We start from the raw sequence: 27,488 nt of genomic DNA on the forward strand, positions 1-27,488 counted from the left end.
AATATTGAATATACGTATGATCACACACACCAATTCAATTTACAAAACATAGGATGCTTCTTTCTTGAAATCTAGAACACCTAACCCTTGGTTTGACTCTACCTATCGCCTGAGAAAACCTTTCTCGCGAAACAACCCCAACCTAGATTCTTGTTCTCAAATCAAGACCTGCTAGTCTTGGTGAAGGATCTCAATCTCTATGGTGGTACAACACCAAGAGATCAATCCAAAACACACAAAAATAGATTACAACAACACAGTATTATAAGCACAATAATGCTTGAAATATTATAATAAAAGACCTTAAGACTAACTCACTCACAATTCACTCAAGCCATCAAATACATGTGAGTTAATAAAAAACAGTAATCAATATATATCTCTAAGAATCTTTACAAATAATGCATGAACATGTGAGCAAGATAAGGATGAGAATAAACATATGAAAAATAGTATGCAAATCAAAGACTCAATAAGGCATGGTAAAGTCTCTTCCTCACACATGCAACTCTCGCAAAAACAGAATGCAAAAACGAAATTGCTCTCTAAATCAATCCTACACAATGGAATGCAATGCTACAATTTTCTGGAAGTTGCCTCAACTTATACTAGGCAGTTTTGATAGTTGAATTCGTTGCAATCAGTTAAGCAGTTAAAACAGAAATCAGTTATAACACAAAATAGTCCTGTTAATCGATTGAGGTAACCCGTTAATCGATTAACCAGTGCAACAGAATTAAAACATAAACCATTTGTAATAGAAACAATGATATAACAGGAAAAATAATTGAGTTAATCGATTAAGTCACCACATTAATCAATTAACCATAATATTAAAACACGTGGTTCAAAAGGTAAACTTCTCATATGTTATGCTTAACTCCTATACATGTTTTAACAATTATATTATGCCTAACATGCACATATAACATGTATGATTAATGCATGAACATATAATTAACTAGATGATATGTCTCATGGATGTGATATGACAAGTATAATGGCTTGAGACACTTGCACCTATGTTCACCTCACCTATACTCACTTACTACGGTACACATCCCAGACTACTTAGAATAATGACTTTATTTATATATCCTAGTCTAGATATGACCAATGAGCTATAGACATCTTGATTGTTGAGTCATCTTCAAGCTTTAGTAAAACATTATCTTCATCAAAACATAGACAAAACATTTCTAGTGCTATTCTTGAAACTTTGCACTTTCAACTTTTACTTTCTAAATGCTACTTAAAGTAGCTTTCAAAAAAGTATTTTTAAAGCACTACAAGCTCATTTTTTTAAAAGTTACAAGCTCCATTCAATTTTTTTACTTAATAACTCTACTAACTTATTAAAGTGAGTACATCTTCTATCCCATAGTTTGTATCACTCTATATGTCATCACCTGTGATTACTCAGAAAAATAGTTAATAATTAAACTTTTAACTTAAACATATTTTTTTCAACTAATTAATTAAACATGATGACACTTGGAGTGACATAAAGCTTGAGAAAACATAAGTGTCCCTTTATTAAAATGGTCATAGATACAACTAGGAGTGCCCAATAGTGTTAGGTGCCTCTCACTGCATGAGAATTTTATTTCTTCATCTTCCTCTTTGAAGTGCTTTCTCCACATTGTCACCTCTTCCATGATCCTTGCCTTTGGTTTTATAAGAATAGAAGCAGTTGCTCTGAAGCAAATGTAGTGTCCCGAAATTGCATTGAGTGTTAAGTACATGTTCCTAAGGGTATATTTAGTTCTGGTGAAAAAGGAATGAAAGAAATTGAAAGGAAATAAAAGGAAGGAAAAATCTTTCCCCTCTTTTGGTTGCATTGAAAAGAAGGAAGGAAATGAAGAAAAAAATAGTGGGGCCATGCCATTATGTTTTATCTCCAATATTAGGAGGAAAACAAGTAGAGAAAATTGAACTAGGATCGACTATCCCAAAGTATGTGTCAAACCATGTTCCAAACCAATAGTGATGGAGGAAAAATAAAAAAAAATGAATATTTAATTTTTTAATTGACATTACATGTTTTTTGTTTTTGTTTAGGACATGATTTAAAACATACTTTAAGACAATAAATTCTTGTCCGATAAAAATAGTGATAGATTTTCTCGTTGCTAACTCCTTATATATTTAAAAAATTTCGTGTTAGTCACACTTATAAATATCAATAATTTCTTAAAATTTCAAAGAAAACAAAATAACACATGCATGGCGTCATTATTATAAAATAACAAGATGTTAATTTAGCGGTGTAAAGTCATCTTTGATCCACAGAAAGGCAAAAAATTGAAGGGTTTGATTCTTGGGATAAACACTTATTGGAAGAGACAATCACACACTACGAAAGATATTAGTTCATTACTAATAGCTAATGAGATACTCTTAGTAGTACAAAAAAATTCATTATTAATAATAATTATATTATTTTCTCTTCAATTTTCTATCATATCCAACAACTAAAAAATCACCACATTTTGTACCAATTTTCTTCTCTCAATTTTTCTTTCTTCAACCTTTTTTCCTTCATATTTCATTTCTAAACCAAACACATTGTAAGGCTATGTTTGATTGTAGTGAAATTAGAAAAGAAGAAAAGATGACGAGAAAAAAGTAGAGGAAAATATTTTTTTCTATCATTTGGTTAGAAGGAAAACAAAGGAAGGAACGAAAAAGGGGTAATGAGGCCAATAATGTTTTTCTTCTTTTAGTGTATAGAGTGATTATGGATGGAATAGCTATATTTGCCTTAGCTTGAAATTAATAAGACTTATTTTTTTTTGTTTTTAACATTTTTCTCAATTTATTTTTTCATTTTCTCTTCTTCCATATCATATAATTAAAGAATCATTGTTTTATTAACTTTTCCTTTTCAACTTTTATTCCACTCATTTTTTCTTCTTAAACTAAATAGTGTAAAATTTAATTTTAAAGTATTTTTCTAATCAATCATACCTTATGATATTTGGAGTGACACTCATTGTGAGAAAGAAGATGTGATCCTCTTGTATATATAAGTAAAAAGGTCATCTCATTATATCTTAAAGATAAAAATATCAAATCAAATTATTTATCTCTTGTTTTGGATATACTTGTTTCCCCATTATTACTGAAGAGGATCCTAATTCCTTCTATTTTGAATTTTAGATGAGAAAGCAACATACCATTTCAACAAGTGAAATTTAAGTAAATATTTTATTATTTTGTGTAATATGGTGTAATATACTCGAGGAATAAACACAAATATCATGTAATTTAAAAAAAAAAAATCTAGAGAAGTTTCTTTTTAGCAAAAGAAAGTCAAAGAAATGACAATTAGTGAGGAGAAGTTTTTAGGTGTCTTTGGAATAGGGGATTTTTTGAGTTTCTTTTTTTAATCGATTGGAAATATATAAGCCTAGAATAAATTTTTGGGATTCATTCTTAATTAATTAGGGAAGAAAAATAAGCCCAAAAGACACTTAGGAGTGGAATGGAAGATAAGTGAGGGCGGAAGGTTAGTTACTTGGAATGGAAGGCAGAAAGTAGAACATTTGTGCCACTTGTCCTACACATATAAATAGATTGATGTATCGTGGTATTTGTGTCATAACATATGCCTCACAATTAAGTCAAACGAGAGATTTTTTGGGTTTCTTTCCTTCATTCGGAAGAAATATAAGTCTAAAATAGATTTCTCCGGATTCATTTCTGAACTACTCACGATAAGAGATATAAGCTCAAAATAAACTTAGAGTGGAAGTTAGAATCGTATCTTACTAATATACTATAAAAATATTGTTATCTTGTAAGATACTGTTATCCGTAAGTTAGTAGATATATACGTTGTTATCCTACTTACATACTAGGGATATATTGTTATCTTGTAAGAAGCTAAAAAATTGGTTATGATAGTGAGATACTATATATAGTATTGTTATTCGTGTGAGTTACTAGATAAATATTACAAGTAAATATATTTTTTTGAATAGTTAATATATTTTCTCGACTAAGTCTAGTAATTTTTTTATTTTTCAAGTTGAGAAACTTTTTTGCATGTTAAAATTGTTAGTGTTATTCATAGTATATTTCATTTGTCTGCATATGGCTTCTACAGTTAGGAATAATTACTGTTATTCAACAGAAAATACAATAATAATAGCATCAAAGGGAATGGATTATAAGTAGAAGATAATAGATAATATAAAACCATAAATTCATAAATCTTTTTCTCGAGTAATTTTTCTTTAGCTTTCTTTTGGATCATCATTCTTCCTAAATCGAGGCTAAATTTATAGTTAGAATTTTTTTTTTCATGGCTGAATGACACCAGGTATTCTTTGTTTATTTTCAAACTGGAATTATGGGCAACTATGTGGAGATGTTCCCTTTCCTACTTTAAAATTGGTAATGATCTATGAATTAGTCATAATTTTTTTATAGTCAAAACTGTGAATACTCATTTTTATCCGAGACATAAAAAGTCCAACATATTTTTTTAAAATAATTATTTCCTAAATAAATTTAATTTTTATTTTTAGGGCTTATTTTGGATTTTAATAATTAGAATGAGATATTTCAAGAGTCCTACTTCAATTTAAAAAAAACAAATGATAAATAAATACAAATTTAAATTAATTAGACATAAAAGAGGTTTCTTTAAACCTATGTCATTTTCAGCTGAACAATAAATAAAAATAAGACAAAAAAAATAAATTAAAATGTGCCCCTAAAAAACTTATACTCAATTTCTAAAAAGGGGATACAAATATTTTTATTATTTTTATTTTTATTTTTTCGAATTTATATTATAAAAATAAATAAAAGATAATTAAAAATATTTTTTATTAATTTTTATAATTAAATTCAAAGTTTTAAAATCGGTAAATAAAATACATGAGATATTCTAAATATCTCGTTTAAATTCCCAATAAACAATAAAATAGTTTTTTATTTTATTTTTTTGGAAAATATAATTTTAAATAATTAAAACTTATTCAAAGATATTTTTATTATTTTTTATGATTTAATTCGAATATATAAAAAATTAGTTAGATAAACTAAATTTAAAATGTATTTTAATGAAAGATAATAAAAAATAAAACACTAAGTCAAATCTAATTTGGAGGGTGCCTAGGGTGAGTTGTTTACCAAAAAAAATTATTTAGTCTTGGTAGAGATTAGGTTAGGTAAAAAAATTTATAAATAGGATTAGCGTCAGAGGTTATTCTTTTGTTTCTCTAAGAAAAACACTTCCTAGAAATAGATAAAAGTTTTTTTTTTTTTGCCAAGAGAAGAAGAAAATTACACTGCCCGGTCCAGTGTGCACGAAAGTAGGGAAAGCCGTGTGCAATCGTCGCCATCGCAGTTGGATTGGTCTTCACGCGTCCTTCTTGTTGCCAACCACCGCAATCAATCATTGCTTGACACGCAGACGGTTGCATCTCCGCGTACGTGTACTTTCCTGCACCGGATTCGGATCCCACCACCACTGAGAAATCACGTGCAACAGCGCCTATTAACACCACTGTGAGCCTGCCTTCCAGTCCACTCACCCAGTGACTCATGGCTAGGTGTAGGATCCTTTCGTGGACGTGCCTCTATCGGATCTGCGTCTCTCCCAGCTGTGTTCCAATGCGTGCGCGTCCATTCCAGCTGTGGTGTGCCTTCACTTCCAGCCACCATCTGGGTGACACGTCATCCACCTTATTACTCTTGGCCACACAAATCCCAGCCCCAATCAAGTTATTTATTTTTTATTTGTTTATGTTAATTTGTATCATTAAACCATAATCTCTTAATAAATAAAAATGTCATTTTTTTATCTTCCAGAAGTCCAATTATAGAAATGTAAAAAAAAAAAGGTTATGTTTATGGATAATTATAATAATAACAAAAAGTTGTAAAAATCCATTTAATATAGTTATTAATCAAATATTAGTTTTTATGGGTTGGTTTTAGCAACTAATTAATTTTTTCCCTTCTAGTTGTAATTAGATAAAAATTGCCATTAACAAAAATTCAGATTATTTTCCAATTTAAAATTATCTTTAATAAAAGTTGTATGATTCGAAATAATTTCATATAATATGATTTATAACAAAAATATAATTCTTTTTGGGATTAATAAAATGATAGAGGCAGATCGTGTTAACACTTCTTATCCTCATATCATCATTGAACGGTCGCATTACAACGTATCTTTTCATTCAATTAATTCATAATTAATAATAAAAAACCAAAAAAATATATTATAATTATTTTCAAACCTTTTTAAAATGGGATGCAGTGCAAACAATAGTTTCTGCTGCTTCACCCTTTTTAAGCAGTTAATTATTCTACTATTAAACCATTTTAAAATTTAGAACTATATAGTCTTGATTTCCTAAAACGTTTAGGGATATATAGGAGCAAAATTTAACTTTGTCAGACATAAAAATATAAAAAATAAATATTTTATTTTATACAATTTAATTTTAAATAAACTACGGGTATTTAAATCATACAATTGGCAAGGGTACCATTTAATAATGGACGGAGAAGATGCTAATACCTTCCTCGATCCGTAATCGACTCGCGAACCTGGATATCACAATCCAAAAACCCTTAAAAAAAAGTTTCTACATTTTTTATCATAAAATGTAATTACAACTCAAAGAGGTCGCGTTATCGAAAATCGAGGCGTTTCACAAACAAATGAATTAACAAAGTATCAAGGTAGTCGAACTCATTTACAAATTAAAGAGCCCACCCAAATATATAAATTAATGCAGTCTCAAAGACTCAGCCTTAAAAAATCAATGGCAAAACTAAAAATCTTAGTGAGCCAATGACATGACCTAACCTAGATTAAATTTACATTCTTTAAAAATAACTGAATTGTGAAACAATTAAACGGATATGCTAATCCAATGCCATAAAATCAAGCCATTTATATAGAAGTATACATATACAGCCAACTATATCCCAAGCCACGCATAAACAGAACTTAACTTAGGTTGGATTTACATGATTCATCCTATAATTCAAAAAACTTTGTCTTGTGGGATAGACTATTCAACAATCTAAAGATTATGTCTTAGTGGAATATCATATCCCACAATTCAAAGTTATTTAATTTGTCAAGTATACTAATAGAATAAAGATCGAAATATAATATGACAATATCTCCGACGGGTACGATGGTGCCACAAATGGTGACAACTATTAATTGTGATTCAAAATAGATAGTTAAGAACTTTCTATTATTAGAAAACTCAGTTAATTTAGTTAGTTGAATATCATACTATAAATAGCAAAGTTCATTTTATAATTTTTACACATATATGCAATACAAACAAGAAGCATTATTCATTCACACATTTTTCACATTGCAACACATTCTTCTATCTCATTCTATTCTTACTCATCTTCAATCTCTTCTTCCCTAAATCATCTTTGTCTTCTGCAAGTGTGAGTGAAGAGTGAGTTGTGGGTCCAACAAACTAATATCAAGAGCCAAAAGGGGAACTAAATCATGGGACCATCTAGTGCAAACTTCTCAACAAATCTTACAGTCCTCAATGGAAAAAACTGGAATCGATGGCGTGTGCAGATGAAGGAAATATTGGGGTATCAAGAGGTTAGTGAAATCGTGGAAGAAGGATATGAACAACTTCCTGCAAATCCCATCGAGGCACAAATGGTGCTTCACAAAGAAAACAAAAAGAAAGACTGCAAAGTGATGTTCATCCTTCATCAATATGTTGATGAAGTTCACTTTGAGAAGGGGCTGAACAACTTAAAAAAGTAAGGCTACAGACTATGAGGCGCCAATATGAACTCATGCAGATAGAAAAAAAAATGAGAAAGTAGTCAAATTCTTCAATAGAATCATCATACATACAAATGCTATGAAGGCTTGTGGGAAAATGATCACATATCAAACCATTGTGGAAAAAATTCTAAGGACTCTTAGTCCTAAGTTTGATCATATTGTAGTTGTTATTGAAGAATCCAAGAAGCTAGAAGAATTGAAAGTTGAGGAGTTGCAAGGATCCTTAGAAGCACATGAGCAGAGGCTAAATGAGAGGGTCTTAGAGAAATCAGGTGATAATCAGGTTCTGTTCACAAAAGTTTCAAGGAGAAATGGTTACTTTGCAAGAGGAAGAGGAGGAAGAGAAGCTAGACCTTGTCATGGGAAGCACTCACAAGCCCAAGGATGATCAAGAACTGATCAAGATCATCTGGAGAACTCCAACATAAGAAGTTACAATAATAATTGGAGAGGAGGCAAAAAGAAACTTGACAAAAAAATAGTCAAGTGTTTCAAATGCAATCGAATTGGTCACTACTCTAATGAATGTGTAGCAACTACCATTCACAATGATCTTAAAGGAGACCAATCAAGTAGTGGTTATCAGGTGCACATGGCTAAGGAAGATGATCAAGCAAATCTTGAGGAACAACCAATCATGTTGATGATGACAACCAACCAAGAAGGGAATGATGATGAGATTTGGTACATTGATTCAGGTTGCTCCAACCATATAACTGGTCATAAGAGCTGGCTAATTGATTTTGATGAAAGAAGGAAAAGCAAGGTGAGATTTGTAGATAATAGATCAACATTGGCTGAAGGTACAAGCAACATAGCAATAAGAAGAAGGGATGGAGGAAGTGCACTAATAACAGAAGTGATGTATGTCCCTGGAATGAAAAACAACTTAATCATATTGGACAACTTCTTGAGAAAGGATTCTCAATCAACATAGTCTTCGGTGCTATGGAGAAATTTGATGTTGCTAATAAGAAGATCTTAAAGGTTCCTTTGGCACAGAACAAAACTTATCAAGTAAGCCTAAACACTATGGAATCTGAATATGCACTAGCTACTACTCTAGATGATAAGTCCTGGTTATGGCACTCAAGGCTAGGCCACCTGAATTTTAAAGATCTAATTCTACTGAGATCAAATAATATGATCTCTGGACTTCCCTCAATTGTGATTCCAAAGAAGATGTGTGTCAACTGCATAATTAGTAAACAAACAAGAACACCCTTCAACAACTACACCATGTCCAAGGCCACTGATGTCCTACATGTATACATGGCAAAACGGGCATTGCCCGCATAGCCCGCATTTCTTTGCGAGCGGGGCATACATTTTTTGTCCATTTTCCCGTTTTGCCCGACCCGTTTTGCCCGCTAAGTTTGCGGGCATTTCCGTTGGGCATGTGGGCGGCCCATAAATAAGTTTAAGAAAAAAATAAGAAAATTTTAAATAAGTTATGATGTAATGTGATTTTTATTCCCTAAAAAAAATTGTAATCTAGTGTAATTTGTTAAACTTCATATTAAATATCAAAAAAATTTGTTAATTTTTTATCTTCAACTACTTTATTTAATTTAATTTCATTTATTATATGAATTTTTTACTTTTTTTAATTATACAACAATGCCCGCGGGCTGCCCGCAAGCCCGTTTTAAAACGGGCAGGGCATTGAATTTTGTCCGTTAAGCCAATGCGTGCATGCCCGCGCCCGCTTAAATTTTTGTGGACATTTGCGGGCGCGGGCTAAACGGGCCGGGCGACCCGTTTTGCCATCTCTACCTACATGTAGTGTATTCAGAAGTGTAGACCATTTGATGTCCAATCACTAGGAAGCAATAAATATTTTGTATCATTTATAGATGATCTAAGTAGAAAAATGTGGTTGTACCTAATCAAGACAAAGAATGAGGTATTCACTATCTTCAAGAACTTCAAATCTCTGGTTGAAAAGTAGTCAGGGAAATTCATCAAGGTCTTGAGAACAGATGGTGGGGGAGAATTCACATATGGAGAGTTTGAAGCTCTATGCAAAGAGTTTGGCATAGTACATGAGGTCCCAGCCCCCTATACTCCTCAATACAATGGATTTGCAGAGAGGAGAAACATGACCATATTGAACATGGTAAGAAGAATGCTTAGACAGAAGAAATTGCCACATAGCTTCTAGGGTGAAGCAGCCATGACTGCTGCTCATATACTCAACAGATGCCCAACAAAGAGGCTCGATTCCATGGTTCCAGAAGAAGCTTGGTGTAGAATCAAACCCTCAGTGAAGCATTTCAAAGTTTTTGGCTCAATATGTTATAGACACATCCCTGGCCAGAAGAGAAAGAAACTTGATGACAAGAATCAGCAAATGATTCTTCTAGGATACAACTCCACAAGTGCCTAAAAGCTATACAATCCTAGAACTAAACAAGTTCTTTTCAGCAACGATGTCCATTTTGATGAAACCAACTCTTGGAGTGACTCACATTCAACAACTATGAGTGCTCCAAGACTACAAATTGATTGGGAAGAAGTTGACTAAGAAAGGACTATCAATAATGAAGTAGAAGACGTTGAACCACAAATTGATGTTAGACCAACCAGAAACAAAAGTTTCCCATCTAGACTCAATGATTACCAAGTTTACTTTGATGATTCAATTACTAAAGAGGGAGATCTGATTCAACATCTAGCCTTGATGGCTGATATTGAACCAATTAACATTAAAGAAGCTGCTTCTAGTGTAGTACGGGGTGCAACAATGAAAGAAGAACTGAAAAGCATTGAGAAGAATCATACTTGGGAAATGGTAGAACTTCCCCAAGGAAAGAAACTTATTGTTGTAAAGTGGGTCTTTAAAGTGAAACTTAGGCGTGATGGGTCAATTGCTAAGCACAAGGCAAGGTTGGTGGCCAAAGGCTTCATGCAAAGAGAAGGGATATAATTTTCAGAGGCTATTGCTTCTGTGGCCAGAATTGAGACAGTAAGGCTTGTTGTAGCTCTTGCAAGTTTGAAAGGTTAGAAGCTATGGCAATTAGATGTAAAATCAGCTTTCTTAAATGAGCTAATTGATGAAGAGGTGTTCATATTGCAACCCCCTGGTTTCATATGCAAAGGAAGTAAGCAGAAAGTATTAAGGTTGAATAAAGCCTTGTAAGGATTTAAACAAGCACCTAGGGCCTGGAATAAGAGAATTGACTCATTTCTCACAAAGATTGGCTTTCATAAATGCTCTGTAGAACATGGAGTATATGTTGAGGCTCTGAATTCCACTGACACATTGATCATATTTCTTTATGTAGATGATCTCTTGATCACTAGAAGCTGCCCAACAAGCATTGAAGCAATCAAACAAAGTCTGAAGAAGGAGTTTGACATGATAGACTTGGGAATCCTATCCTACTCTTTGGGATTAGAATTCTCATATTCTACAAGAGGAATTCTAATGCACCAGAATAAATACACCTAGAGATACTAAAAAGGTTCAACATGAATGATTGTAACTCAGTAGAGACTCTAGCTGAGCCAAACATTAAGCTTACAAGGTGTGAAGATGAAGCTGCAGTAGATGCAACTATGTATATAGTGTGGGCTTAATCAGTAGATTTATGAGTGATCCAAGACAATCACATTTGTTAGCAACTAAAAGGACCATGAGGTATCTAAAGGGAAAATTGGATATGGCATAATGTACCCAACTGATCAAAACAATAGTGACATCAAACCAAAGCTAGTAGCATATTCAGACTTAGATTGGTGTGGTGATTTGATTGATAGAAAGATCACAGTGGGACAAGTGTTCTTATTGTCTGGATCCCCCGTGTCATGGAGTTCAAAGAAGCAGACAATGGTGGCTCTATCCACTTGTGAGGCTGAGTATATTGCAGTCTGCTCGGCTGCTTGCCAAACACTATGGTTGTCTTCCCTGTTGAGTGAACTAAAGGCAATTGTAGAAGGGAGCATTGAACTGCCGATAGACAACAAATCAGCCATATATTCAGCTAAAAATCCAATGTCTCATGGAAGAAGCAAATACATAGACACCGAGTACCATTTTATAAGGGATCAAGTGAGCAAAGGAGTAATTCAACCACAACATTGCAAAACAGAAATTCAATTGGCTAATATAATGACTAAGCCATTGAAGGGAGAAAGGTTTGGAAAACTAAGAGGGTGTTTGAATGTAACTTGCTTGTAATAGTTTGAATCAAGGGGAGGTGTTAGATGTGATTCAAAATAGATAGTTGAGAACTTTCTGTTATTAGAAAACTCAATTACTTTAGTTAATTGAGTATCATACTATAAATAACAAAGTTCATTTTGTAACTTTTACACATATATGCAATACAAACAAGAAGCATTATTTATTCAAACATTTTTCACATTACAACACGTTCTTCTATCTCATTTTATTCTTACCCATCTTCAATTTCTTCTTCCCTAAATCATCTCTGTCTCTTTCTGCTGCAAGTGTGAGTGAAGAGTGAGTTGTGGGTCCAACAACAACAAGGTGGTGCTGTCCAACCATGTTAAAAACAATGTCTCTATATAAGGATGCACAACAACATGTGGTGGTTCTGCCCAACAATACCAACTACAACCACACCAAATTTAGGTTTTATGATCTGGTTCCTTAATGATGGAGATGGAGATTGAGGTTGGGTTGGAATGGAATGGAGATGGCAGGTACGGTTGAAGATGAAGGGTCTGAGTAGTTTTGGAAGATTTGGTGTCAAAATTATACAATATCGGTAGGATTAATATTGTGTTGGGTGTTAATAAAATGAGTTTAAAATGCATGCACCGTTAGTGTAAAGGTTTTATAGTGTTAGTACATCATCTACGATTAATTTGTAATACTTCTTTTTAGAGTTAATATGGTTAACATATGAATGGTGGATGATTGACTGATTGTGTATACATATTAATCCTAATAGAATAGTCCAAATATTTCTCGGTATGTGACTTGAACACGGGTACACATTTGCTGTCCCATACTTTGTACCACTTCATGTGCCATGAGTTGTGATTGATCAGAAAAAATATATTTAAGTTAAAATTTAATTATTAAGTATTTTTCTGACCAATAACAAGTGCATGACACATGAAGTGACATAAAGTGTGGGACAACAGATGTGCTCCCGTTTAAGAGTAACATTTGAAAGGAAAATATCAATATATATTTAACATTTCAAGCAAAAACAAAAGAAACAAATGGAAACTCAAATTCAAATTCAACTTCAGCCTTATTACCTAATTGAAATTCCGACATTTGGTTTAAAAAGACATAGGTTCAAGTAAGGGAATATCTTTTTGTGACATAGGAGCCCAAACTTTTACTTTTTTTTAAAGTATACAAGAATGAATATAATATGTATGCATTAGTGCAAAAATTTATATATAATTAATAAATCATGTAACATTTATTTATATTATTTATATTCAAGAGTTAATGATGATTAAATACGAAAAAATAAATGATGTAGTGACAGTGTAACAAACTTATACTGTCAGTGTATACATTTTTTTTATAAATACTTGTATTGTATGGTTGTATATCTTATTAGGATGATTAAATTGTTACCGACTTTAGCTTAGTGGTCTCTAATGATGTTCTTTACATTCATAGCTTTAAGTACAATTTGACCTTCATTCATAAGCTAGTTAGCTCTCTAAAGTGGAAGCTTGTCTTTGATAAGAGCTTTTGTTTCATTTGGGATATGATTTCCTTGAAGATGAATGGACTTGCTGAAGCTTATAACAATCTGTACATCTTGAACAGAGATCATACACTTACTAATGAACCACCAAATGTTATTAGTTCTTTAGACAAACATGTTCTTGATTTTGACATTTGGCATTTTAGATTGGATCATCCCTCTCATTATGTTTTGCAATGTATAAACAATAATTTATCTTTTGTGAAATTTGATAAGAGTAGACTTTGTGATGTTTGTCACACTGCTAAGCAACCTAGGCTGCCTTTTCCTAAAAGCACCTATCACATTTCTCACCCATTTGACCTTATACATATGGACATTTGGGGACCTCTTGGCCAACAAACCATACATCGCCAAAGGTATTTCCTAACTATTGTGGATGATTTCACAAGACATCCCTGGATCTATCTTATGATCACAAAATTTGAGACAAAAAGGCTTGTTCAAAAAGTTTTCTAGCTGATCAACACTTAATACAGTTAAAGAATTAAGATTATTAGGACTAACAATGGACATGGATTCATTATGCCTTCCTTCTATGACTATTTTGGTGTTATCCACCAAAGATCTTGTGTGGAAACATCACAACAAAATTCAGTGATAGAAAGAAAACACAGGCATATCTTAAACACAACTAGGTCCCTTATATTCCACGCTAACCTACCTAAGTCAATTTGGGGTTATGATGTCAAGCGCTCTGTTCACTTAATTAACAGATTACCTACACTCGTGCATCACTATAAATCTCCCTATGAAACCCTACTTAAAAGGCAACTAGATCTTACCTATCTCAAAGCGTTTGGATGTCTTGCATATGCCTCTACCCTTTTTAATCATAGAGCAAAATTGGATCCAAAGGCAAGAAGATATATTTTCCTTGGGTATAGGACAGGAACAAAGGGATACCTCATGTATGACTTAACTTCTAGACACATATTTCTTTCACGAAATTTCATTTTCATGAGCATTGTTTCCCTTATCACAACATCCACTCTGACCTCACATCTGCTCATGGTTTCAGCAATGACACCAGCCTACCTTTACTCACCATGGAACCCATCCATTGTAACCCTTCCATCAATGAAAATGCCAATATCATCACACCTACACTCACATCACCTGCCCCACATCTCCTCAACCTACCCCTTCACCACCCATCTAATTAAGAAGATCACATAGAGCCTCAAATCCACCCAACTACTTACAAGACTCTCATTATAGTCTCCTTACCCTTACACCTACAAACACCAGTTACAAAATTAAACATCTCCTTAATATTGTTCTTTCCTATACCTCACTCTGATCCACACACTTGCATCATACCCTTTCTATCACTATCCAAATTGAACCAAAAACTTACAGTCAAGCGATTAAGCACCCTAAGTGGATTCAAGCCATGAACAATGAATTGGTTACTTTACATCAAAATAATACTTGGACCATTGTCACCCTTCCACCAAATAAAACAGCTATTGAGTCCAAATGGGTTTATAAACTCAAGTTTCACTCTGATGGCAGTATAGAAAGACACAAGGCTCACCTAGTTGCAAAGGGTTACAACCAAAATGAAGATCTAGACTACAAGGAAACCTTTCCCCTTGTCATTAAGCTAACTACTGTTAGATTAGTCTTAGCATTGGTTGCTACACAAGGATGGACCTTATACCAACTACATGTGAACAATGCCTTCTTACATGGGGATCTTGATGAAGAAGTCTATATTACTTTACCCAAAGGAGTTTTATGCTCCAAACCAAATCAAGTCTGCAAGTTAAATAAGTCCCTCTATGGGTTAAAACAAGTCAGTAGGCAATGGTTTTCACTGCCCTCTTAATCTATATGGATGATCTTATCCTAGATGGTGATGATCTAAATGAAATCCAATCTGTCAAAACTCACCCTGACAGAGAATTCAAAATCAAAGACTTAGGATCTTTGAAATATTTTCTTGGCCTTGTGGTTGCAAGATCTAAACTTGGGATTTCTCTATGTCAAAGAAAATATGCCCTTGATTTACTCAAGGACATAGACTTCCTCGCCTCTAAACTTGTATGCACTCAAATGGTCAAAGGTACCTCCATGCATCAACAGGATAGTGATCCATACCATGATCTTGTCTTGTATATACAATTTGTTGGAAGATTGCTTTATCTCACAAATACACATCCTGATCTTAGCTTTGCCATACAACGATTCAGCCAGTTTATGGCTTCCCCTACTATCAACCATCATAAGGCCATGACCCGTGTACTTAGGTACATAAAGGGCACCTTTGGCCAAGGATTATTTTATCCTACCCGTTTTGTTTTACATGTAAAGGGTTTTTCTAATTCTGATTGGGCATCTTTCCCTGATACTAGACATTGTATATCAGCCTATTGTATGTACTTAGGAGACTCTTTAATTTCATGGAAGTGTATAAAACAAAACATAGTTTCTAGATATTCCTTTGAGGCTGAATATCGTGCTCTTGCAATTGCCTTATGTGAAATACAATGACTCACATATTTGCTTGAAGACTTTCATGTATCCTTTAAACAACCAGCTCTTTTATATTGTGACAGTGCCTCTGATAGATACATTGAAGCCAATGATGTGTTTCACGAACGCACAAAACATATTAAAATTGATTATCACATTGCTAGAGAAAGGCTACAAAATAAATTTTTTTACTTATTACATATTTCCAATGAAGAACAAGTTCTTGATCTTTTAATAAAACCTTTGGAACCTAAGCCTTTTTCCCATTTGTTAGGCAAGCTTGGAGTGTTTAATCTATACTATGCAGCTTGAGGGGATATATATATATATATATATATATATATATATATATAATATGCCCTGGTGTTGGACATGATGCACCTGTAACCTTTTGCAAGTTGCTCGTGACCTTTAGTGGAGCAGCTTATAGGAATCTTGGTGCAGAGGAGCATTGGAGCAGCTTATAGGAAACTTGGTGTAAGGAGCATAAGACCCCTGATGCATCAGTAGCAGCATTAGTGTATCAGCTTTGTTTCATAGTGCATTAGGAGGCAACTCTTGGCTTATGTCCATGACTCATGCTTGATTATTTTGTTATGGGCAGAATCGTTATTTTAGTTTTGATTTTAGCAGCAAAGTATTTTACACATGTGTTAAATATGATTAGTGTGTTAGTTTGTTGTTAGTTAACTTGTTGCTTGTTTCTCAAGCAACTTGCTTACATTAGGATAAATAGATCTTTCCTTTATAATTCAGAAATTAATCAATACAATATATCATTTTCCATGCAATTCTTCTTCTCAGATATGAATTCCTATACTAGCCTTTCCAAGATTAAGGCAATGACAATTTAGAGTTTTTTACACAAATGTTTTATTTTGAATAATATATTCTTTCACTGCTTTAATGAAAATGTCAAAAACGAAAGTGATTCGACTCCCTTGTAATATGCAATTAATCTTTGTTATATCATCTATATCTTAGTGGTATTTATCTCTTCCTTAATTAGCGTCGATTTGGATGTTATGTCTCCACTTATAGATTTCGGTGTTGTAGCTTGGGCTGCTTGCTATGACTTCACTGTCGAATTTTGTATGCATGGTGAAATTGTTGAAACCTGAAGAGAGAAATAAATAAAGCACCCAAATTATTAACTCATTCACACTTATAGTTTTTGAATAGCACCTACAAGTGAGTGGTGCCCCAATATAATCAATGGTTTGATTACTTCGCATATGCATGTGTGATGCGAGTAAAGAGATTTGAAAATGGAAATATTACAACACATATGTAGGAAATTTGGAAACGAAAATTGTTTTAACCAGAAATAAAAAAATACATTTCTTAATAGCAAAGAGATCCTTAAATCTTGGAAGTATTTTGTGGTTTTAAAAAGAGAATAAAATACATCTTTATACTAAGAGATAAATTATTTCATCCAACTACTAAAATCATGACATATATCATATTTAATTATTTTTTATAAAAATATATATACAAACTCTAGAAAAAATAATACATATATCATAATTTCAATGTCTGAATAAATAATTTATTTCATAATATGATAAAATATTTTATTCCCTTACGATTTGTAATTTTGACAACAAAAACTGAAGTGGGAAGCTCATAATTCAACTCGATATCAACAATGAAAAATTAAGGAATAAAGCAATTAATCAACAAGCCACACTACATATTACAATTAATTGTGAAAATAAATATATTTATTATGATGGATTAAGTGTAGGGACAATTATTTTTAACCTTTATTATCATGGGCCATACGCCATTCACCCCTCTAACCTACACTTTGCGCGAGGCATGAGTGCATAATAAGGCACAAAAATTAAAAAAATTTAAAATTATACACTAATAGTGTACACGTTTTATATATTATCATTGTATGAATCATTATTCATATTCAATCATTATTAACTCTTCAATAAAATCAATCGAAATAAAGGTAGATAATATAATGATTATGTATAAATATTTATATTGTGCATAGAGAATAATATTACATGTGAAATGATTGACTTTTTAGACTTTTGCTGATATTTGTCACATAGTTTATGTCATTGTATGTGTCATTAGTTGTGATTGGTTAAAATTAATTAATTATTAATTTTTTAATTTATATATATTTTTTCACCCAATCACAGGCTAGTAATATATGTAGTGACACAACTTATAGAACAATAGATATACTCTCGAAACCTCCCTATCACATATCTGATTACTAATAAATGAAAATATTTAGATAAAAATATAATACGAGTTAGGATAGACCTTACTTATTCTTTAATATTGATCCAATTAATTTTTAGATTTGAACTCGTCCATAAATATGAAGATTAACATAGATATACAAATCATGACTTAATCATGACTTAATCTTCATCAAATTTATTTTGGTTAGCAAACAATTTTTCCTTACCTCTCATTAATGTTTGAAGAGTAGGGTCAATAGGAGAAGATTGTACCTACGAAAACCTTGTTGGAGGTTTCCTGTTACATGGCCCATCCTGGTATTGATGATTCAGAGTGTTGTTACTCCTCCAAGAAAGATTGGAATTGTTTTTCCTGTATGGAGGGTTGAATTGTTGTTTGCTCCTCTCGTTGTAGTCATAGTAGTTGCATGATTCAGGTTGTTCATTCACCAATGCTCCATGTTTGCCACATCAATGAATTCCATCTTTTTGCACTCAATCTCTACTCTTTTTGGCTTTAATCCATCCAAACTGCACAACAAAACCAAAAACACTCGCTCAACCCGAACAAAGAGAAATAAAAGCTAAAAACAATCTTCAAGTCCTATTGAGTTTCACACTCATTATCGCATAGCAATGTAAATGTAATATAATTTCACACTCATTATCGCATAGCTCAGATTTCTACGAATTAGACTACTGAGTTTCACCATGATATAATAACTGATATGACAATTTTCTATATAAATTTCTACTTCCACTAGCTTAACTTTTCATTAATTTTATAATGTATACTGTATAGCATAGCTTTTGCATGCAACACTACTGATATGTCATAAGTGGTAAATAAAGACAGAGATTTATGATGTTATTCTGCACGAAGGAGTGACTTAAACGATGGGTTTCATTGTGTTTAGTGGCCATTGATGATTGCATATAGGATAACTAAACATGAATCTGACTGTTGGAAAATCTCCATATCATTGCCTTGACGTAATACTTGATAAAAGAAAAGCACATGGAAGTTGTACTGTAGGATCTTATACTCATCTGATTCATGATGTGGTACATCATCTCATGTGACGGGAATAGCCGTTTGGTTCCTACATCCTTCTCCTTCGACCCATTCCAATCTAGTTGATTCTGTCTATTGATTTAATCTTATGTAGTGTCTTTGATATATCTTATTAAGCCATCACATTAAGGTTAGATAAATTGTGCTTACATCTCATGAGTATTGAATGACTAGCAATATGTTATTAGAGAATAGAATCAATGCATTAAGTTTTATAGAACAATATTATATCTTACACCTTATTCTTGTTGATTACTCATGAGCCATACACAACATTAGGTCTTGCCTTTGGTTGTAGAGCACTTGTGGTTTAAACGTTACTTTCTCCAGATATCGTAATAAACCACGATCCTAAAACCATGTTCGCTAGAACAATGCTGTTAAAATCGACGCAGAAGAACATCCACAGTGCTCATTCAAGCAAGCTCTGTCCATTTGGATAGGCAAATATAAATTCAAACATTGCAGACCTGAAAAAGCGCTGTTGAACATTAGTGATGTTAGCGTTGGTTTGACTGAATTCTGTTTAACAATGCACCTTTAAGGTGGCGATGTTAATTTACATATATTCCATGGCGCTTTATTAAAGAAGCAATGTTGAAGATGATATAGTAACAATGCTTTCTTATATGAGCATTGTTGCTTGGATACGATGTTTACATATCCGAAAAATTAATGGTGGAGTTATTCATCTCTTTGTTTGTTTGCACATCTGTCAAGGACGACGGTAGCGATTCACTTTCCATTTGAATTTATATATGTTGTGGTTCACACAAATGATTTTATTTCCATTCATTTTTTCAAGTGTTGTTCTGTTTCAGTAAGTACTCTTTTTCTTTTCTTCGTATTTGTATTTGTATTTGTATTCGCCTAATTATTCATTGTCTTCTTTTATAATTAGTCATGACACCCATAGAGAAGAAGATAGGAGGAACAAGCAAAGAAACCGAAGATAGGAGGTAGAAAGAGAAAGAGAAGTTTGATTGTAAAAAAAAATATTCCTATAAAAGAATGTGATCAAGAAGTAAGGAAGTGAAGTCAATTTTTCTTAATATACTGGATTTGATCTTTATATCTCTATGTCTAATTTTTTTTATTTTTGTTTTTACAACCATCCTTAACGACTAATGAATTTCTGGACGATGAGCCTGATTATGAAGAATTTCTTAATTCTATTAGGCACATAAGGGATAATTTCTTTGACTGAACAATTGTTGTTAATATCTTCTTTGATATTTTTCTTTTGGACAATTGTGTAAACTCCACGAACAATTGTATTTGTCTTTTGGATTGTTAATTCAATTAACCGTGTAGTATTAGGAATTATGCAAATCAACAACGCTTATTTAAAAAAAGCGATATTGTTCATATATACACAACAACACACATTAAAAATTGCATTGTGGAATTGAACATGTACAACAACGCACAAATGAAGAAGTGTTGTTGATATGATAACTTCTATAACGCATCTGTTAGTGTATGTTGTTGAATACTTAATTCTCATATTATTTTCTTGAACCTATTCCATAATGCTTATGCAAACAAACGTTTTTGAAGTGCAATATTTTTAACAATTAAGCACTGCACACAACACTATCAAGTTTAATTAATTGTCATTATTTTCTTTAATGTTAATTTTTACATGGTATGTTTTGTGTTATTTGAATGTCATTATTAATTATCATTATTGGGATGTTATGATATCATTATTAATTTGAATGTCATTAAAACACAATTAATTAATTGTCATTATTCAAATTATTGTCATTATTAGTTTTAATACTTTGCATACATCTTGAACAACATTCCCTACACGCTGCACTGTTGATTTGAGATCTTCTACAACACTTTGTTACATAAGCGTTGTGGAATACTTACATTATACCGTTAGCTTATTTGAATTGAATATATTTTACAACTCACATTTTAAAGTGCGATGTTGATTATATCTCATTGACAACGCTATTGAAGATACGATCAGACCCTAAAAAATTTAAAATTTCCCGCATTCTGACACATTCAGCAATCCCAAAACTTATTTTCTCAACGGTGAAACTCATTTACTCTCAAAATCAACATAAAAATCATTCAATCTTAAAATCAATTCACTTATTCAACACATTCAACATGGAAATCATTCACTCATGCAACCTCAAATTCGTTCAACACCGAAAATCATTCACATTCAACCTTAAAATCATTCAACACCGAATTCGAAACTCAATCACTCATTCAACCTCATAATCATCATTCACTCATTCAACACCGAATGTTCATTCACTCGTTCAATGAATAGAAAATGAGTATTCCTTATAAATATTTGCCTTTTTAATTACACAATTTGAAAGTGAGTCCATTCACTTGTTTCGCTAGTATTGAGTTAGAGTTTTCCTTTTCTTAATGTATTTTTCTCTACCTTGGGGAGCTTAACTCCAAGCTTTAGGGATTTATATTTTTTTAATTACATAATGTATTAAGGTAGGGTTCATTCACTCATTATTATTTTTTTGTTAATTCCTTTCTAGAAAATGATTCGAAAATATATGAGTGTCATTCGATTGACGAATGAGTATAAGGATGGAGTGAAATCATTTGTTAAGTTTGCAATTAAGAATGTTGAAAACCCTACTAGAATTGTATGTTCTTGCTTAAAATGTTGTTACTCAAACTGAGTTACTCCAAATGAGTTAAAAGTTCATTTATTGTGTCACGGTATTGATCAAAGTTATACATGTTTGACAAGGCTTGGTGAGAAAAGTGATATTATGAATTGTGATGATGAGATGCATATGAAAGAGAACAACACAAATGCATATGACATCGATCGTTTCGAGGAAATGACAAACGTTGTCGAAGAGAATTTCTAGGATTATCCTGAGATGTTTCAGCGATTGATAAATGATGTTGAGAAACCATTATATGGTGGTTTTACTAAATTCAAAAGATTGACAGTAGTGTCAAGATTGTATAAGTTGAAATCTGTTAATGGATGTAGTGATAAAAAAAGACTACACCTTATTTTTTTTAATGAGTATTCTTCGTTAAAATTATTTCCTAAATATAATACATCGCGATATAAGAAGGAAGACTCAATTTCCAAGAAGGTTGTATGGTGTTTTCTTATCAAAGCAAGATTTAAGTGTATTTCAGCATTGTGAAGAAAGGATTTAAGGTTGACATGGCATGATGAAGAAAGGATTAAAGATGGCAAGCTTCGACATCCTGCAGATTCTCCTAAATGGAGAAAAATTGATCGTGACCATCCTAGTTTTGATAAAAAATCAATAAATTTATGCCTTGCATTGTCAACTGATGGAATTAATCCACATAGTGTTCAAAGTTGCTCACATAGTACATGTCCAGTGATGTTGGTGATATACAACCTACCTCCTTCTCTACGCATGAAACACAATTATATGATATTTATTGATGTTAATTTCTAGACCTAAACAATCAGGGAATGACTTAGACATATACTTGGATCCATTAATTTAAGACTTGAAGCAAATGTGGGAGACAAGTGTAGATGTATATGATGCGTATAGGAAATAAAAATTTAACTTGAGGGCTTTGTTGTTCGGCATAATCAGTGACTTTCCTGCCTATGTAATATGTCAAGATATAGTACAGATGGACATTTTGCAAGTCCTGCATGTGAAGACAACACTTATTCAACAAGGTTGAAACAATATAATAAGAATGTCTTCCTGGCCGTCATAGATCTTTGCATTCAGATCATCACTATTGACGATTCATAAAAACATTTGATGGGAACAACGAATAAGGTCGTGCTCCTTTGCCATTGATGGGTAACCAATTATTTCAAAAGGTAAAGGGTTTGAATAATAACTTTGGTAAACCTTTTGCAAAAGAAATTGTCAGAAATGGGTGGAAGAAAAGTCAACCTTCTTTGAGTTGTCATATTGGAGTTCATTATATGTAAGACATTTCCTTGAATTTATGCATATTGAAAAAAAGTATCTGAAAGTCTCTTTGGTACCTTACTCAATTTTCCTTGTAAGACAAAAGATGGTTGAATGCAAGATTGGACTTGGTTAGTATGGGAATAAGAAAGGAAATGAAGCCGATAATAAAGGCAAAATATATATATCTACCTCCAACAACTTATACTTTGTTGAGGAAGGAGAAAATGGAATTTTGTGAATTTCTTCACGGTGTTAAAGTTCCAGAGGGGTACTCTTCCAACATTTGGAACCTAGTATAAATGAAAGAACTCAAGTTAAAAGGTCTTAAGTCTCATGATTGTCATGTACTTATGGAAAATTTCTTGCCTATTGGAATACAGTCTATTCTACCAAAAAAGGTTCGAGGAACCATAACTAAGTTATGCTTCTTCTTCAAGGAAATTTGTAGCAAAGTGATTGACCTTGAGAAATTATATGCATTGCAAAGACAATTTATTTTGACTTTGTGAGAGCTTGAAATGTATTTCCCACCTTCTTCCGAGAGATACAACTATGTGGCCCTTCCTATATGAGATGGATGTACCATTTTGAGCGTTATATGAAGACATTAAAATGGTATGTGAAAAACCGATCAAGAGTAGCGGGTTGTATTGTTGAGCGATATATTGTTGAAGAAGCTCTTGATTTTTGTACCAGATACCTTACCGATGATGATTTCATAGTCATTCTAAAACTCCGGTATGCAAAAAGAACATTTGGCGAAGGGAATAATGGGAATCAAATATTGACTATAATAAGAACCGAATTGGAGCAAGCAAACTTATAGGTTTTACATAATGCCGACGAGATTGAGCCATATGTTGAAAGACACAAGGAGATTCTTAGGAAGTCTAACCCAAGTAAGAATGAAAATTGGATTTCCAAAGAGCATAATCGGTGTTTCATAATATGGCTAAAAATCACATTGTTGAGGAGTTGAATATAAATGCACATTCGATTTCCGAATGATTGAAATGCTTAGCCAATGGTCAAAGTATTCATGTCTTTTCCTATACTGGTTACCTAATTAGTGGGTTCAAATTTTATACAAGAAACAAGATGATCAAACTAAAATTTAAAATAGTGGGGTGACTCTCGTTGCTCGAACTTTACATATGTCAAGTGCAAATGACAGAAACCCAACATATGTGAATATGTTATACTTTGTGGTCATTGAACGAATATGGGAATTGGATTACACAATATTTCGGGTGCCGGTTTTTTGTTGTATGTGGGTTGATAACAATAATGGATTTCGAGTTGATGAGTTAGGGTTCATGCAAGTGAATTTAATAGGCCATAATATAAAGATGAGCCATTTATTCTAGCATCACAGGCTCAACAAGTATTTTATGTTAGTGATCCAGCTGATACGAAATAGTTCATTATTCTTTTAACAAACAAAATGATCATCAATAATATTGATGACAAAGAATATGGATATATTTGATGTTGAAGAAGATCTTTTTTTGGGACATCACAGTCGCGTGAGAGCGGACCAACTATGAATGTTGATTTATATACAAGAGATAACCATGATGATGGACTTTGAGTGAATCAATATGTTCCTCCAAACAATAATATTACAAGCCAAAAATAATCATAGAAAAGGAAAAAGTAGATGCATGACTTTGTATAATTATAGCATAATTTTGTTTTTTTTTTGTAATTTGCATATATTATACTTATATTATTTATTTGTAATTTTATGTATTATGTCAAAACATAATTGACATGATATTCTTCTTTTGTAATTAATTTCTATTGTATTGATGTATTTGATGTTAATAATAAATTTTTTTGGACGGTATTAATGTGTATGTGCTATTGAGATTGTCTATGTTGTTGAGAATGTTTGCGTTGTAATAAATGTATATGCAGAAATTAATGTCTACAAATCAACAGTGCATGCTAGGGGAAGATCTGGCAAGCATTGTTATATGTATTCAATACAACAATGCTCGTTGTAGAGTGTGTTGTTGTATATAATTAATACAACAACGTACATTATAGAAAGCGTTGTTGTATATGATTAATACAAAGTGCACATTATAGTAGGTGTTGTTGTATATTATTAATACAATAACGCTCGTTGTAAGTAACGTTATCGTATATCCGTACTGCTGAGAATATTTATGAACAATACAACACATTTTAGCCTGTGTTGTTATATGTATGAAATATATAATAATGTTCGTCGGAGGTGGCGTTGTTAATCATGATTATCTACTAATGCACTCACATAGAAAACACCTGAAAGTACTGTTATATATAAAAAATGTGCTATGTTAATATGCAACTCTAGTGTAGTGTTCAGAGTAGTGTTTGTGCCCTACTAGGATGGAATGATATGTAATTTTCTCTTGTAATGTGAGTGCCCCATGTGCTCCATTAGAATAAAACTTTTCTTGAAAATAATATTAGAAGATAAGCTGAGATAGAGAATTTGAATCTAATGTAAACATTCTTGACTCACTCATTAAGACAGACAAAACTCATAGTATAACTCTCATATAAACATTTGATGAACTGTAATTTAAAAAACAACAAAATTACCAAAGGAAAAACACCTAGATTCCACAATTGCAAATTTATCCAAGATCTAATCACCTTCAATTGTGATTTCTAACCTAGAGAAACATCTTATACATTATTAATTAAATTGTTGTCAGAAGGTGTAAGTAAGTCACAACTCTTCAATTCTTTATAAATTAGTTAACAACTATGCAATTCTTTATGATTTCACCACTAGTCCTAGTGAGAGGACTAATCTTGCTCATCTTCACCATAACATTAGAAAAAGTCATTGAAAAATGCAAGATTATTAGTATTATAAGTCCTAACCAAAGTATCGTGAGATACTCCATTGAAAAGCACTTGATCAGAGTGAAGAAGACCGTGGTTATCAACAAGGTCTTTATAGTAGTTATTGTCAAAACGATTAGGAGTGAGTGAATCAAGAAGTGCCAAATTGGTTTCACCTACAGAGGAGAAATGACAATTGGCTTGTCTAGAGGTGGCAAATATGGTGACAATGTTGGCCTCATTGTAAATGTGGATTTTGAAAGACTATCACTGTGATTGGCCTTTAGTGTGAGCACCAAAGAATACTGTGAGGTCACTTGGACTTAGACCTTTGGCTGCAAATTTGGTGGTGAGATTGGAATGGTCAGAGGATAGTCCAGGGATGTTATTGTTGGCTGCATCTTTGCTTGATGTTCTTGCATCTCTTCTACCTAGTGGTACTACACAAGAAGGTCCTCCTAGCAGGAAAATTGATTTTTTTATGAATTAGGAAGTAATGAATGTAAACTACAAATTGAAACATTTATTATTCATACACCAAACATGGGGAACAAGGAACCTCTCCCCTACCCGAGAGGAAGAGAAATATAAATAAAATGATACAAGTGTCATTACATTTTGTTTTTTATAAATAAAATGATACAAGTGTCATTACATTACCGCACTTTCCTTTACATTATAGGAGAGGATATTGAATCAAATATTAACATTGAAGTTGTTTGCCTTATGACATAAATGTATTGGCTTCAATATTTTAAATAATAAAAATAGTGTTTTTGCATGCATATAAGGATAAATTATTATATCTATGAATTTTCCTTCTCAAACTTGACATCTCATGTATTAGACCATTTTTTATTATTCATACACAAATTAATTATATACTGCAGTCACCTCACAATATAGAGTTACATAGTTGATGATATGCTCATAAAGTAAACAAAATTTTACTAGCTTGACCCATAGTACTTTTAATAAGGCTAACGACATTTATTAAGAATATAGATGAATATAATGAAAAGAGATTAATGTTCGTATCTTTTAGTTAAAAAGTTATATAATATGTATTCTTTTTATTAAAGAGTCATGAATTATTAATACAAGAAAAATGGATGATTCCCAATAATATTGTGAACACCCAATTTTGTCCTGCCCAAAAGATATTTTTAAAAAAAATAACAAATAAAAATAAAATTAGTATTTTCGGCTATTTTCTAATAAAAAATACTATCTTTTAAGAGTCCCAAAATAATAATAATAATACAAATTCATTTTTAATTAATTCTTGTTTAAATTTCAAAATGTTGAATTATGTGTCATAATGTTAAAATTAGTATTTAAGGCAAGAATCAAATCTCATCATTTTTCTCTCCAATAAAATAAATGAGAGATTTGGCGCATATGGTAATTCAAAATACTACAAATAATAAG

General features: G+C 32.3%; 2 protein-coding genes and 1 pseudogene across 2 annotated transcripts; 2 read left to right on the plus strand and 1 right to left on the minus strand.

The window, feature by feature from the left end:
• Window positions 1–7,886: 7,886 nt before the first annotated feature.
• LOC109338587 lies at window positions 7,887–8,747 on the plus strand. Its single transcript, XM_019575859.1, has 2 exons — window positions 7,887–8,124; window positions 8,344–8,747. Exons 1-2 carry the CDS (start codon window positions 7,887–7,889, stop codon window positions 8,745–8,747), a joined length of 642 nt encoding a protein of 213 aa, XP_019431404.1.
• A 6,580-nt stretch (window positions 8,748–15,327) lies between these two features.
• LOC109338588 (uncharacterized mitochondrial protein AtMg00810-like) lies at window positions 15,328–16,014 on the plus strand. The gene has a single exon (XM_019575860.1). It carries the CDS (start codon window positions 15,328–15,330, stop codon window positions 16,012–16,014), a length of 687 nt encoding a protein of 228 aa, XP_019431405.1.
• Window positions 16,015–25,797: 9,783 nt separating this feature from the next.
• LOC109338589 lies at window positions 25,798–26,525 on the minus strand (annotated as a pseudogene).
• Between the last annotated feature and the right edge of the window lie 963 nt (window positions 26,526–27,488).

The sequence above is a fragment of the Lupinus angustifolius genome, unplaced genomic scaffold (assembly GCF_001865875.1).
Source record: "Lupinus angustifolius cultivar Tanjil unplaced genomic scaffold, LupAngTanjil_v1.0 Scaffold_29_73, whole genome shotgun sequence".
Classification (NCBI taxonomy): Eukaryota; Viridiplantae; Streptophyta; class Magnoliopsida; order Fabales; family Fabaceae; genus Lupinus; species Lupinus angustifolius.

Bases quoted from the DNA above. Each gene is read 5' to 3' on its own strand.
- LOC109338587 (XM_019575859.1), top strand. From the start codon at position 7,887: ATGAAGGCTTGTGGGAAAATGATCACATATCAAACCATTGTGGAAAAA. The intron at 8,125-8,343 runs GTTACTTTGCAA...ATGAATGTGTAG, and splicing joins AAAAGTTTCAAGGAGAAATG to CAACTACCATTCACAATGAT.
- LOC109338588 (XM_019575860.1), top strand. From the start codon at position 15,328: ATGGTTTTCACTGCCCTCTTAATCTATATGGATGATCTTATCCTAGAT.